This window comes from Hyperolius riggenbachi, chromosome 11 (genome assembly GCF_040937935.1).
Source record: "Hyperolius riggenbachi isolate aHypRig1 chromosome 11, aHypRig1.pri, whole genome shotgun sequence".
NCBI lineage: Eukaryota > Metazoa > Chordata > Amphibia > Anura > Hyperoliidae > Hyperolius > Hyperolius riggenbachi.
The window spans coordinates 160275952-160289565 of record NC_090656.1 but is presented as its reverse complement, the minus strand read 5'-3'; the positions used below and the strand labels follow the sequence as shown (position 1 = coordinate 160289565).

The 13614-nt window shown below is 44.8% G+C and overlaps 1 protein-coding gene across 6 annotated transcripts in view; it reads right to left on the bottom strand.

Annotated features, from left to right (window-relative positions):
• LPCAT2 (lysophosphatidylcholine acyltransferase 2) overlaps positions 1–13614 on the bottom strand; it is a 390784-nt gene that overhangs the window by 186485 nt on the left and 190685 nt on the right. For 5 of the 6 annotated variants that reach the window (XM_068260828.1, XM_068260829.1, XM_068260830.1 and 2 more), the window contains one exon: positions 2003–2063. The exons of the other annotated variant lie outside the window; for it this stretch is intronic. In XM_068260828.1, the coding sequence (XP_068116929.1) occupies positions 2003–2063 (61 nt within the window). The remainder of the gene's footprint in view (positions 1–2002; positions 2064–13614) is intronic. 6 annotated transcript variants of the gene reach the window in all.

The window sequence follows — 13614 nt, the reverse complement described above, 5'->3', positions numbered from 1 at the left end:
TACTCAGCGCCGCCCCAGAGCCCCAACCAATCAGGACACCTCCTGAGGTCAGCTGACTAGTGAGTCAGCTGAGCCTCCTACTTTGAAGGTAAAAGTCCTGCCTCCTCGCGCGCGCGTGTGACCCTTTGCCTCTGAGAAGTAGAGAGGCCAGGCCCCGGGTCCGCGTCCGCTTGCGGAGAGAATTCCGCCTGCCGCCATGCGAGACCCGCCGCCGTGTCACCAGTCGCGGCGGCGGTGTCCCTCGCAGAGTGTGCCGGCTGCTCCGCACGAGTGACGGAGTCAGCCGGCTGCCCAGCGCGGCGGCGCCGGTCCCGCTAGTTCTCACAGCAATCTAACACCATGTTACAGTCTTCATCAAAGCATATGGTGGGAATACACAATGAGTTTTTTTGGCAGATTTACTTTCCGATCGATTTTCACCACTATGGTGCTGCCCTGGAAATAACCCTGAAGGGTCAGCGCCATAGGGGTTAAAATGCCGGCAGATACGAGAGGACACAGCAGCAGAACGAGAGAGATGACAGAGCGGAAGAGACAGTGAAGGGAACTCGTAGTAGGTGAGGTATGCTGTGGATTTTTTTAAACAGTTATTAAAATTACGGCGGTACAAGTGGGCGTGATTGGGGGTTTTCCTAGGAAGGATAACTGCCATTTCCTCCCTTCCCATATTCAACGTTTTAGTCAGTCGAACATTTCGGCTGACTAGAGCAGGGACCCCTGGGGGCACTGGACTGAGAGGATGGTGTTATAACATATGTCACAGCACTGTTCACAAAACTGCACCTAGAACAATTAAACCCCCTCTCAGTTCAGGGGTACTTTGAAGTTAGAATAGGAAAATGTTTTCAAATACAGTTAAATTACATTTTTGGGCACCACACTATAAGAAGAACATTCACATACTGAGTTTATAGAAACAGTTTGTTTTGACACAAATCTTGTGCCAATCAGTGACACCTGCAGTGGGGGCTTATATTTGCTAGTAAACCACCTTTTGTTTATTTAAACAAAAAAGTAAGGTGATTGACATTTTCTGGTGACAGTTGTGATCAATTGTTTAAAGTAACTCCACCACCAGCACTGAAGGTTCTTTCAGACAGAACACTGGATGCCGGGCAAGAAAGAACCTTGATGCCATACTGTGTCAATTTTGGCAGATGTCAAGACTCTTGACCCAAAACTGAATGACGTCACTGCTGTCCAAACATTCCTCATAAAAATCAGAATCCTTTTTTTTTCCAATTACAGGGTATTGTACAAGGAATTGTTGTTGGCACAGACAGCTCAGTATTAGTGCAAAAATAAAGAAATAGGGTAGGATAAAGTGCAAGTTTCTGGTGGGAACATAGTGACATAAACACATACATTACATATCAGAAAGTGCTATTTGAGTTTTTGTGTTTGTGTGTGTGTGTGGGGGGGGGGGGGGGGGGAAGGGGGCTCCTGAGTTGAGAGCCTGGATGGCTTGGGGGAAGAAGGAGTTCCTGGGCCTGGAAATGCTGTTGGAGATGGACCTGTAGCGTAGGCCCAATGGAAGTAGATTGAAGTGGCAGTTGCCAAAGTGAGAGGAATAGTTTGCTACCCTGACATCAGATCACACGGAGCGATCCACTGTCATAGGCTGAAGCTATGACAGCCGATCGCGGGGGGAGGGAGGGAGCATTAGAAAAATAAATAATAAAATTGGTGTATTTGGTTTAAAAAATGTAGAATAAATATTTATAAAAAAACAAACATCCCGGGAGCGATCAGAGCCCACCAACAGAAAGCTCTGTTGGTGGGCAGAAAGGGGCGGGGTCACTTGTTTGCTTGGTTGTATGGCCCTGCAGTGAGGCCTTAAAGCTGCAGTGGCCTAATTATTAAAAAATGGCCTGGTCCCTATGGGGTTTAACACCGCGGCCCTTAAGTGGTTAAAGACAGTTACAAATTTTGCCACAATTGGATATCCCATCAAATTTACATATTTATTTATTTAGCTCAATGGTAACAATGAAAAACGTACCTTGCTTAAATGATATTATGCAGGAACGATTTGTACAAGTACCTTCAGGAAAAATTAAAACCTAGTTATAAACAAAAACATAGACATTAAATTCAGTGTGATGGTCATATTTGAGGTTTAATAGTGTTTTGTTTACATACATGATGTACAGCTATAAAAAAAAAATATGAAACAAATCATCTACCATACGCAGTTCTCATCACAAGCTGTACATTATATAATATAGTACACCTAAAGGACAACAAATGTAAGTCAGTATACTTAAAGTGGAACTGAAATCAGTTTATGTACTTAATTTCCTATGAGACCACTGTAAATGACTTACACGAAAAACAGTAATGCAAACTGTGGAGCACATGGTTAAGCATACAATTAATGATGATTCACTGCAACTGCAAACCTGCATGTTGTCTGCTAATGCACAGCACACCTAGTTTTAACAGATTCAACCACACCACACTGCTAACTGCAGAGTAGCAATTGGAGCATAGGAGAGAACTTGCCTCTACAAACGCTGCTAATTGTACAGTTTGGAAGCTACAGTCAAACTTGTACCACCTATTCTTGATGACAACCTGAACTCAAATGTGAATTGGGGGGAGGGAGGGAATTGCCCAAAAGCGGGTGGAGCTAAAAACAGCCAATCAAAATATAGCTGTTTTCTTATCACTGCCACACGTACAGTTTTGAAGCTATAATCACTAAACTTGGACCAAATATTCTTAACATCTACCTGAATTAAAACTTTAAATTTTGGGGAATGCCCAAAAGTAATTAAAATTTGGCTATTTTATAAGCGTTGTACAGTTTACAGCTTTAGTCGACAACTTTGGGCCACCTATTCTTGATAACATGTCAAATTAAAATGTGAATTTTTGGGCATGCCCAAAAGCGGGTGGAGCTAAAAACAGCTAATCAAAATTTAGCTATTTTAGCTAATGTCACTAAAATTTGCACCAAATATTGTTGATGTCAACCAAATTAACCACTTTATTACTAACCTACAGTATATTCAATAACGTACAGTACATTTGCATCCCACCCAAATGCCCAGCATCCACCTCTCCGCCCAATGCAGCAATCGGGCAGTAGGGACAATATTCAGTAAGTATCTGTAACGATCGGTGTCAGCAACACAGATATTTCTGATTATTGGTGATCTGCAGTATCACCAATAATACAGATGCTATACCTGATTATATGGTGATCTGCAGAATCACCAATAATACTAGTATAGCCTGACACATAACAACCATTGGAGGATGGTGTTTAGGTGTAACAGGAATTCAGATGAGGGAGCCTACCCGAGGAGCGGGTGACTCAGCCTGCAGCTGCTGCTCACCTAATGGCGGGGTGAGTCCGACAGTACTGCAGGCAAGAAGTCTAATGTGGATAATACACTAATGCTGGATGACTGATCACTTGTAGAGCAAGTGATTCAGAGTGTACTGCAGCCCGGTAGTGTTTGGTGCACAGTATAAGGAGAGAACCACAGTAGAGCTGAACACAGGCTCTCTAGAAGAACAGATAGAGCGGACTGTTTAGCAGCCTAGGAGTAGTTGATACAATTGGTGCTGAAGCCCAGTGTGATTCAGGCGTTACTGCAGCCTAAGCTTGAGTGACACAGACAGTACTGCAGCCTAGCAAGTGACACAGATAGTACTGCAGCCTAATGGCGAGTGACACAGATAGTATTGCAGCCTAGGATACCTGAAGAGCAGGCACCCTGACTAGAAAGCAGTATCCTACACCTGGGAGATTGGTGCAGGAAACTGATTTCCCTCACTGGTGGCAGGGCCCACCAGTGCGGGTAGAGTGGTAAGACAGGCAGAGTTTGGCAATGAGCGGACAGACAAAGTACAGAATCAGAAGACTGATTCAACGTCATGGACAGGCTGGGTCGGCAACGTGAATCAGATAGACTGAGGTACAGAATCGACAAACGGAAGAATAGTCAGAGGAAGCAATCGGTCATAACAAATAAACAATGCACTAGTACTTTAAAGCTATCAACAGAATCTAGCTAAGTGTGAATTCCCAGCTCCGCCTCGTACTAACACACTTTGGGAACTGACTGGGGTCTAAAAGCTAACACAATATAGCATATGCAACAGCAGACGTGGAGCTACTGACAGGCCTGCTCTATATATACTCAGCAAGCTCCACAGCGCCGCCCCCATCCCTCAGCCAATCCGGATGCCCACTGGAGTCAGCTGACTGCAGGATCAGCTGACCGCCCTCTTAGCTGCATAAAGGTCCTGTAGCTCTGCTCTCGCGCGCGTAGCCCTTAACCTGTGAGCAATGGAAGGACCATGGATACCTTGAGCGTTTAACCGCGCGGCAGAGGCCGCCGGCTGACCCGCGGAGATAGCCGCCATGCCGCTAGTCTCTGCGGCGGCATCTCCGCTATTCTTTACAGTATCTATCACCTGTCCTCACTCCCGCAGCGATTGTGGCCCCTTCCGCGCAGTACCGCTGTCAGCTTCACTATGCCAAATCATCCAGGTCCCAGCTTGATGCTGTCATCAAACCAAGACCCAATCCATTCAGCATAGCAAGGCTGACAGTGGTACTGCTTGGAGGGGACAATGATCACCACTGCAATGAGTACAGGTGAAAGATGCTTACCATCTCTGCTTGCTGATCACTGCAAAGGGGAGAGGGCACCTAATACAGCACACCAGACACCTGGCTACTTTTATGGGGCTAATAAATGGGCACACCTGGCTATCTATACTGGGGTCATCAAAAAAAGGGGCACATCTGGCTATTTATACTAGGGAAAGGGGCAAAAAATAAAGGGTCACACCTGGCTAGCTATGGAGGGAGAAATAAAGGGGCATATCTGGCTACCTATGAGGGAGGAAAATAAAAAGGCACATCTGGCTATTTATATTAGGGGGGATGGGGGATTATAAAGGGGCACATCTGGCTATCTATGGGGGAGGGGCTAATAAAGGGCAGATCTGGCTATCTATACTGGGGGGCAATTAAAAGGCCACATCTAGATTTCTACACGGGCTAAAACGGGGCACATCTGGCTATCTATACTAAAACATACAGTTTTGCTACAGTCCCCATACTTGGACCAACTATTCTTGATGGCAGCCTTAATAAAAATGTGAAATTTTTGGGATGCCAAAAGTGGGTAGAGCTAAAATAGCCATTCAAAATGTAGCTATTTTCTAATTGCTGTCACAAGTACAGTTTTGGTACGGTCACCAAACTTGGACCAACTATTCTTGATATCAACCCGAATCCTCAAACTTGACAGTCAGTCACATTGTGACTGGGGTTAAAATTCAGGGAAAGTGAATGAAGCCTGCAATAGCCAATCAAATTTCAGCCATTAATTTTCAATGGGAAATGTAAACTGTTGCAGTTTTTAGACTGCTAAATATAGGGTCCAATCTTGCAACCTGATTAGATCGAATAAAATCAAATCAAAGATAGCTTTATTGGCATGACCAAGATTCATTACAGGTATTTCCAAAGCAAGGGGAAATAGGGGACATGGGAGGGGGTGGGGTAGGGGGACAATGGCTAAGCAGTCTGTGGACATTTTTTAGGTTTACAGTTCCGTTATGCTCCTCTCAGTCTGTGGCATGCTGTGAGATAGTGTGCAGCGATTGTCACTGTGGATTCCTCCTCTCCCAGTAGGATATATGTTTTTCTCTCATCTTCTAGTGTGAGAAAGTTTGGGAATAGTTCCAACAATTTCTTAAAGTAAGTGTCCCTGGTTGCAGTATATTTGGGGCAGTGCAATAGGAAGTGGCTTTCATCCTCAAGGGTCTTCTGCTCACAGTGTTAGCATAGTCTCTCCTCCCTGGGTTTGTACGTCTGTCTGTGTCTCCCAGACTCTATTTCGAGGTTGTGAGCACTCAATCTGTAGACACTCAGGATTTTCCTCTCTTGAGAGTTTTGCAGCTTTTCCAGGTATGGGGCCATTTTATATTCTCTTTGTAGAGACTGGTATATGGTTAGCTTTTGTGACTGTTTTATTTCACTCCTCCATTTTTTCACATACGCTATCATTCATAAAGCATTTCCGCATGCGGAAATGCTTAAAACAGCTGACTTTACCGAACACTCGGCAAAGTCAGCATTCATAAAGGCTCTTTCCGCATGAAAAAATGACACTACCGAGCAGAGTGATAAATCACCGCCTTGTGCAGTGATTATCGGAACAAATGTAGCAAAATGTTAATTCATGAACAAAATGTTAATTCCCGACCTCACACCGCAAGCGGTGTGAGGTCGGGAAGTACCGCTAACTCTAATGTGGCGATAACAATGTAAGTGAATGGAGACACACAGACCTCCCAGGCAGCTGCAGCAGAGCAGGACACACGGAGAAATGTATAAACTCATCAACTTCCGTGTCTCCGCAAGCCTACCGCCTGCCTACCGCCAGCCTAGTTCGGAGAATCTACGCACTGCTACCGAACATGGATACATTTTTATGAATACCCACCCAGAAGTCTAAAATACCGGCAGCGGTGTTTTCCCGCATTGATTCCCCTTACCGACAGCTCCTTTATGAATGATAGCCATAGTCTTCTTTGTTTTGGCTGTGGTGTGTTTTATCTGGACTTTTGTTATGACCTGTGGGTCGGGGGTTGGAGGGAGTATAGAGCTGACCACGACTTTCAGTGCACACGGCTTTTCTTGGCCTTCATTGTGCAGCATGGCTTTGTAGTGGGGTGAGTCCGGGCTGCTGCTCTGTAGGTGGGCCCACTCTCTTCTGTATCTCAAGCAGTAATGGGAATCTCCCCAGCTCAGCTCGGCAGGCATTGTTTGAGCCGGTACTCCGATGGACATGAAGAAGGTGTTTGCAGAACTCAAGGTGGAATATTTCTGTTGGGCTGGATTCCCATTTTGATTGGTCTGGGTAGGTGGTGGGGCCCCATACTTCACTTCCATACAGTAGGATTGGGGTGATGACACTGTCAAATAATTTCAGCCAGACCTTTACTGGTGGTTTGAAGTGGTACAGTTCTTTCCTGATGGCATAGAACGTTCGGCATGCTTTGGCTTTTAGGCCCTCCATGGCTGACTTAAGGCTTCCTGATTTATCAGTTCTGCTGATTTCACAGTCATTGAGTATAAAGGATGGGCTCTGGGCTGACCTGTTTTTCCTCTGGAACACCATGGTTTTGGTTTTCTTTAGATTAATGGGGAGTGCCCATGTTGTGCTAAATTTCTCCAGGATTTCTAGGCTGTCTTGTAGACCTTCTTTACTTGGTGATAGCAGTAAGAGGTCATCTGCGTACAGTAAGAATTTCACTGTTGTGTCATGCAGGGTGAGTCCTGGTGATGGTGAAGCCTCTAGGGCTGAGGCTAATTTGTTGATGTATATGTTGAAAAGTGTTGGACTCAGGCTGCAACCCTGTCTTACCCCCCAACCCTGGAGGAAAAAAGGTGTTCTTTTCCCATTTACTTTCACACTGCACTTGTTCCCAGTGTATGAGCTCTTTATGACATCATATGCTTTCCCTCCTATTCCGCTCTCTAGGAGTCTCAGGAACAAACCTGGATGCCACACTGAGTCAAAAGACTTTTTAAAGTCCACAAAGCAGGCAAATATTTTTCCCTTTCTTCGTCTGTGTACATGGTGCTTGATAAGGGTGTGCAGGGTGTAGATGTGGTCGGTGGTGCGATGGTTTGGCATAAAACCTGCTTGGCTCTTATTGATAACATTGTGCTGTGTGAGAAAGGTGAGGATTCTCTTATTCAGGGTGCTGTTGAACAGTTTTCCTAGTGTGCTGCTCACACAGATGCCTCTGTAGTTGGCTGGGTCATAGTGATCTCCACTCTTGTAAATGGGAGTTATGAGTCCTTAATTCCAGACTTCAGGGAAGTAACCGGCGTACAGGACCAGGTTGAATAGTTTCCATATTGCAGCATGGATTTCTGGGGTGCCAGATCTGATCACTTCTGATAGGATTCCATCTGTGCCACTAGCTTTTTTGCCTTGCATGGATTTTATCTTCTCTTTTATTTCCTCCAGTGTGAAAGGTGTGTCAAGTGGATTTCGAAAATCTTTCACCTTCTCCTCCAGGTTCTTTAATTTGCTGAATATTTGTAGTTGTTCTGGGCTGAGTTCTTTTATAGGAATATCTCTGTATAGGTCTTTGAAGTATTGTAGCCAGACTTGGCCATTTTGGATGTGCTGATTATTTTGTTTGGGTTTTTTTGCCAATTTGTTTCCAGGTCTCCCAAAAGGAGTTGTCTTGCAGGGATTCTTCAAGCCGTTGGAGTCGATTTTGGATGTGGTTTTGTTTTTTCTTTTTAATGGTCACTTTATATTGACGTTGTGCGGCGTCATGTGCTGTCCTCAATTCTATGTTGTTTGGATGTCTATGTTTTTTGCTCGATATGGCTCGTAGGTTGTTTCTTAGTGACTTGCATTCACTGTCGAACCATTTGTTTGAGTTTTTCTTTGATAGTCTCTTTTGGGCAGTCATTCTTATGTTGGCCATTTCTGCAATGGTGTGTAATATCTGGTTGAAGTACTTTGCTGCTTGCTGCACACCTTGTTGATCAGGGTTGTAGGTATACGTTTGATAGTCCAGAAGTAGCTGTATTGCTTCTGGTCTGTTGAGAGTCTCCTTGTACTTTATGGTTGATCCTCTGGACCATTTAAAAGTGGGTGGTAGGTTACAAAGGCTTCCTGGATGTTGTTGTACAGAGTTTGCTTGACGAATTGATGTATAGTAGGATTTGGTTGTGGTCTGACAGGTGTGATTGTGGGGTGACTATGAGAGCACGGATGCTTGCAGGGGCAATGTCACCCTGCAAGCATCCGTGCTCTCATAGATTAGTCCTATAATGCAACGTGATTTTCACCTCTGGAGAAACAAGGAGCCATGGAACGTGTGAGGAAGCACATGGGGGACGATGGAGTGGTCACCCTTTGGTGCCAGGTGATATTTAATTCTTATTTTATTTATACATTTGGGATATGTCTGTAAGCTTTACAAAATATATCCCTGCATTGTAAATGATTTATTGATGTGTATATTTCTTTTTTATGCACTCCTGGTCAGTTTGATTATATTTTGCTGACCAGGAGTGAGATTTGAGTAGGTAGGCCCAAATACTGTGCTGCTGGTTGCTAGGCAGCGGGGCTGCTGTGTGTGAGGAGAAGGGGGTGGAGCTGTTGTGTGAGGAGTAGGGATCCCGAACCATTTTTTGGGGATTTTTTTGAGTCAGATGGTGGCAGGGGACAGAGGAGGAAGGATGCCATGATGTGGTGGGCCATGAGAGCCTCAGCGGACCGGACACCAGAGAGGGAGTACTGGAAGGCATAGCAACCGCAGAGTGACAGATGGCAGACACCTAAGGAGAAGAGGGACAGATAAGCATTTTATCTAAAAGGGAAACACCTCAGAGAAATTTTGTGAGCAGCTGAGAGGCAGAGACTGAAGGAGTGGGAGAGAGAGACATTGCTGAATTTATTTGGCAGAACAGAAAGTAAAGTGACATTTTTTTTTAATTATCTACTGGCATTGCTGGCAGAAAACTTTTATTCCTTGAAGAAATCTGTCACCTCAGCCAGGGCCGGATTATCAACCAGGCAACAAAAGCAGTCGCTTGGGGCCCCCATTCAGAGTCAAAGGGGCCCCATCAGCAAATAAACCAGCCATCCTGTCAGCGGTGGCTGGATGGTATAATGGTTAAAGGGACTCTTAGCAGTGCAGTAACTATGGAAATCATTTTAAAGCTCTCTTTCTGCTCTTTCCAATGATATATAAACCGCTGCCCTATGCCTTTTAGTTTTCGCTATTTTCGCGATCGAAATCGCGGCCACGGCAATTTCGACGAAAATAGCGAAAACTAAAAGGCGTAGGGTGGCGGTTTATCTATCATTGGAAAGAGGATAAAGAGAGCTTCAAAATGATATGCATCTTTCCATAGTTACATTGTATTACACAGGACGACTTTTCTTCAAAGTCGGCAGCTTGATTCAGCACAATGCAATAAAATATAAAGAACCCCGGGGGATATAATTACAAACATCATGCTGGTAGGTGTGAGGATGTAATTAATTAGTTGTGGTACGCTTAAAGGCATACCCACAGGCACTGCTCAGAGTCCCTTTAAGGGCTCTGCCTCTGGCACAGGAGACCAAGGTTCGAATCTCGGCTCTGCCTGTTCAGTAAGCCAGCACCTATTCAGTAGGAGACCTTAGGCAAGTCTCTCTAACACTGCTACTGCTTATAGGGCGCATCCTAGTGGCTGCAGCTTTGGCGATTTGAGTCCGCTAGGAGAAAAGAGCGATATAAATGTTATTTGTCTTGTCTTGTCAAATGATGCCGTGCACTGCTGATTGTCTTCAGAGCCAGGCTCTCCTCCTAGATCTCCCTCCTGCTACTGTGCGCTCTGCCGCTGCCCACTCCGCCCTCCCTTCCCACAGAGAACCACAGCTGCAGCAAGAATGATAGCAGCAGATGGCAAATCGCTCAGTCACCTATCCATGATCCAAGCGATAGAGATCCCGTCATCTGAAACCCATCTGTCTTTTCTACAGTGCAGCCGCTCGCTCTGAACTTCCTGATTCTCAGATCAGACAGGAAGTAGGAAGTAGTAATAGTAGTAGTAACAGAGCGGCAGCACTCTAGAGGAGACAGATGGGCTCCGGATGACGGGACCTCTGTTGATTGGATCGCAATAGGTGAATGTGAGTCATCTGGTGCTGCCATTCTCCCCCACTGCGGCTGCCTTCTCTGCTGGACTATCGTATTCACTGGGATGGAGGCTGCATGGTGGCTGTCTAGTGTGGGAGGAAATTGGTTGTTCAGTGGTGGGGGTGGTTATGTAATTCTGTCTGGGGAACGGCTTCCGGTTTGGCGGTGTCCAGAACTTTCTGCTATTGCCAGGCTGGAGATGCAGGGGGAAAGTGCTGCTGCTGTGATATCTGGCGCCCTCTTCACAGGGGTGCCCCAGCCGCTGAGTGCAAATGTCCCAGCCATTCATCTCTCACTCTGCATTTTGCCGCTGCTATTCCCTGCATTGTACACCCACAGAGGAAAGCCCATAGCAACCAGTAGCTCGGCTGCCCCGGTGTGTGCGGCATGTTGCTGTGCAGGTGCATCTTCTGATTCTATTAAGACATGATGGGGGGCCCAAATCAGTTACTTTGCTTAGGGCCCCATTTAGCCTTAATCCGGCTCTGACCTCAGCCCATCTAATTTACCACAAGCATTTGATTGTCCTGCCTGCTCAATGAACAAGCTACCTCAGCTGGGTTTCCCTGTCAGAAACTGTATAAATGACTGTCCACTTTATCAGAGACAATCTTTCCTCTGGTCTCAAGATTAACCCTTTGCTTTTCCATGTGAATGATATGTCCAGCCGCAGTCTAGTGTATATAGGGGCCAGTGTTTAAAGGATACCACAACCGAACGGTTGTGGTAAAATTGACTGCAGCACTGTGTAGGGTATAAGGAGTGCATACTTTCCGTGCCTCCAGCCCCCCTCCGTCTGCCGCTGTTCTTAGTTTATAAATGCCGGTATCCGGCGACTTTTCTGACCCTTACCCCGGACATACTGCGCTCCATTACACCGAGCGTCACATGATTAGCATGTGACGCTCTGTGTAATGGAGCGCACGCGCAGCAGAAAGGGGACAGCATGCTTCTGAGCCTCACACTATGCGCCGGCCAGAAGCAAGGGGGAAGGACATACTGCGCACACAGGGCACAGTATGTCCGGGGTAAGGGTCAGGAAAGTCGCCGGACACCGGCATTTATAAACTAAGAACAGCGGCAGACGGAGGGGGGCTGGAGGCACGGAAGGTATGCACTCCTTATACCCTACACAGTGCTGCAGTCAATTTTACCACAACCGTTCGGTTGTGGTATCCTTTAAGATGGGAAAGCTCCATCAGTGGTTGGTCACATTACCCCTTAAAGCCACTGTGAGTAAATTGTGGTGGAAAGTTAGCCCTTGGAAAGAAAGAGAAGGGGAGCAGTTCCTATAGCTACCAGATACATAATTTAAGATGTTCAAGGAATTACCAGGAGTATATTATTCGGAGTAATGTTTTTTTTTACAAGATGAGAGTATTGTTTTCTATTTTTGACAATAAACTGAAACAGAGAGAGAGAGAGAAAATATGGAGAGAGCATTGCAGTGAGAAAGAATTCTGCTAACCATTTTGTTCGTATGCATTGTTGAACTGTTAAACCTCAGCAAAGAGAGTAAAATAGAGTTTTTCTTCAGAGAAAAATAATTGTTTTGTTTTTTTGGGCTGCTTAATTTTTTCCTACATCATCTGATAAAATATCTGCAAAGAGAGGAGTATTTTTAAAGGGACTCTGAGCAGTGCAGAAACTATGGAAAAATGCATACCATTTTGAAGCTCTCTTTCTCCTCTTTCTAACTATATATAAACCGCCGCCCTACGCCTTTTAGTTTTCGCTATTTTTGCTATCGAAATTGCGACCACAGTGATTTAGATCGCGAAAATATTGAAAACTAAAAGGCGTGGGGTGGCGATTTATGTGTCGTTGTAAAGAGGAGAAAGAGAGCTTCAAAATGGTATGCATCTTTCCATAGTTACTGCACTGCTCGGAGTCCCTTTAAAGAAAAAGTTTTCTCTGTCAACATCCATCAAAGTGGAGCTTGGATAGTTTACTTCCTTTTATCTTGCCTGGATGGGTGGCTCGTTTGTCTCTTCAAGCAGGAGCAATTTCTTTATTATTTCCCTTCTTTTTGTTATTTACTAAATTCTCCACACTAATCCCATTTTATTTTTAATTTATTTTTCTAATTATTATTATTTGAATACTTCTAAGAACTGTGAAGGCCTCCTTAGCGCATGTATTATTCTCCAACTGGAACTGTAATACAGAGACTGCTAGTGGCATTTTTGTCAATCTCTAGTTACTACATAAACAGATGATATACAGTTTTAGTCAGAAATGAGGAAATTAATATGTGTATTTTATGGTTAAAAAAAAGCATTCTTGCTCTATTGGAGTTGATTTGTGAGAAGTTTTAAACTAACTTTTGCTCCCTAACAGGTGATGTAAATGAGATAAAAGAAGAAAAGAAGAGTGTGATATACAAAAAGTAACAGAGTTAAAAAGGAGTTGTATGAGATGTGGTGTTAGCTCAGATGCTCTAATTTCATTTTTTGATTAAAGAATAAAATTTTGAAAAACTTCAAGGTGTAGTCAGTGTCCGTTGAAGCCTTTTCATTGGCCACCGTTTTAAACTGGTTACATGTTGTTGGCGTCACGAACAGGATGAAGGCGGAGCTACGCTCAGAAGGCGGGACCTCTCCCGAACCTGGTCACCATGCTGCAGGAGAGAGTCAGAATCTTTCAGCCGCAGCTTACAATGCGACTCCAGTAGGGTTATTAGCTACCTACTTACCAAAATTCTATGGAATATGCTGTTGAGAGATTGGATGGAAAGGATTCGTAGTGCCACCTGAGCATACAAGCATACAAGGTCCCAATTGAAATTCAGAAGGAGATTGCCATATTAGTTTTAGAGGTAGACGCATGGAAAACTATTGTGACGTCTGACCTGCCTGATTCCATGCCTGGAGGATATCATTGACATATTAGAAGAAGTTTATGGAGACCCTGTTGATCTAC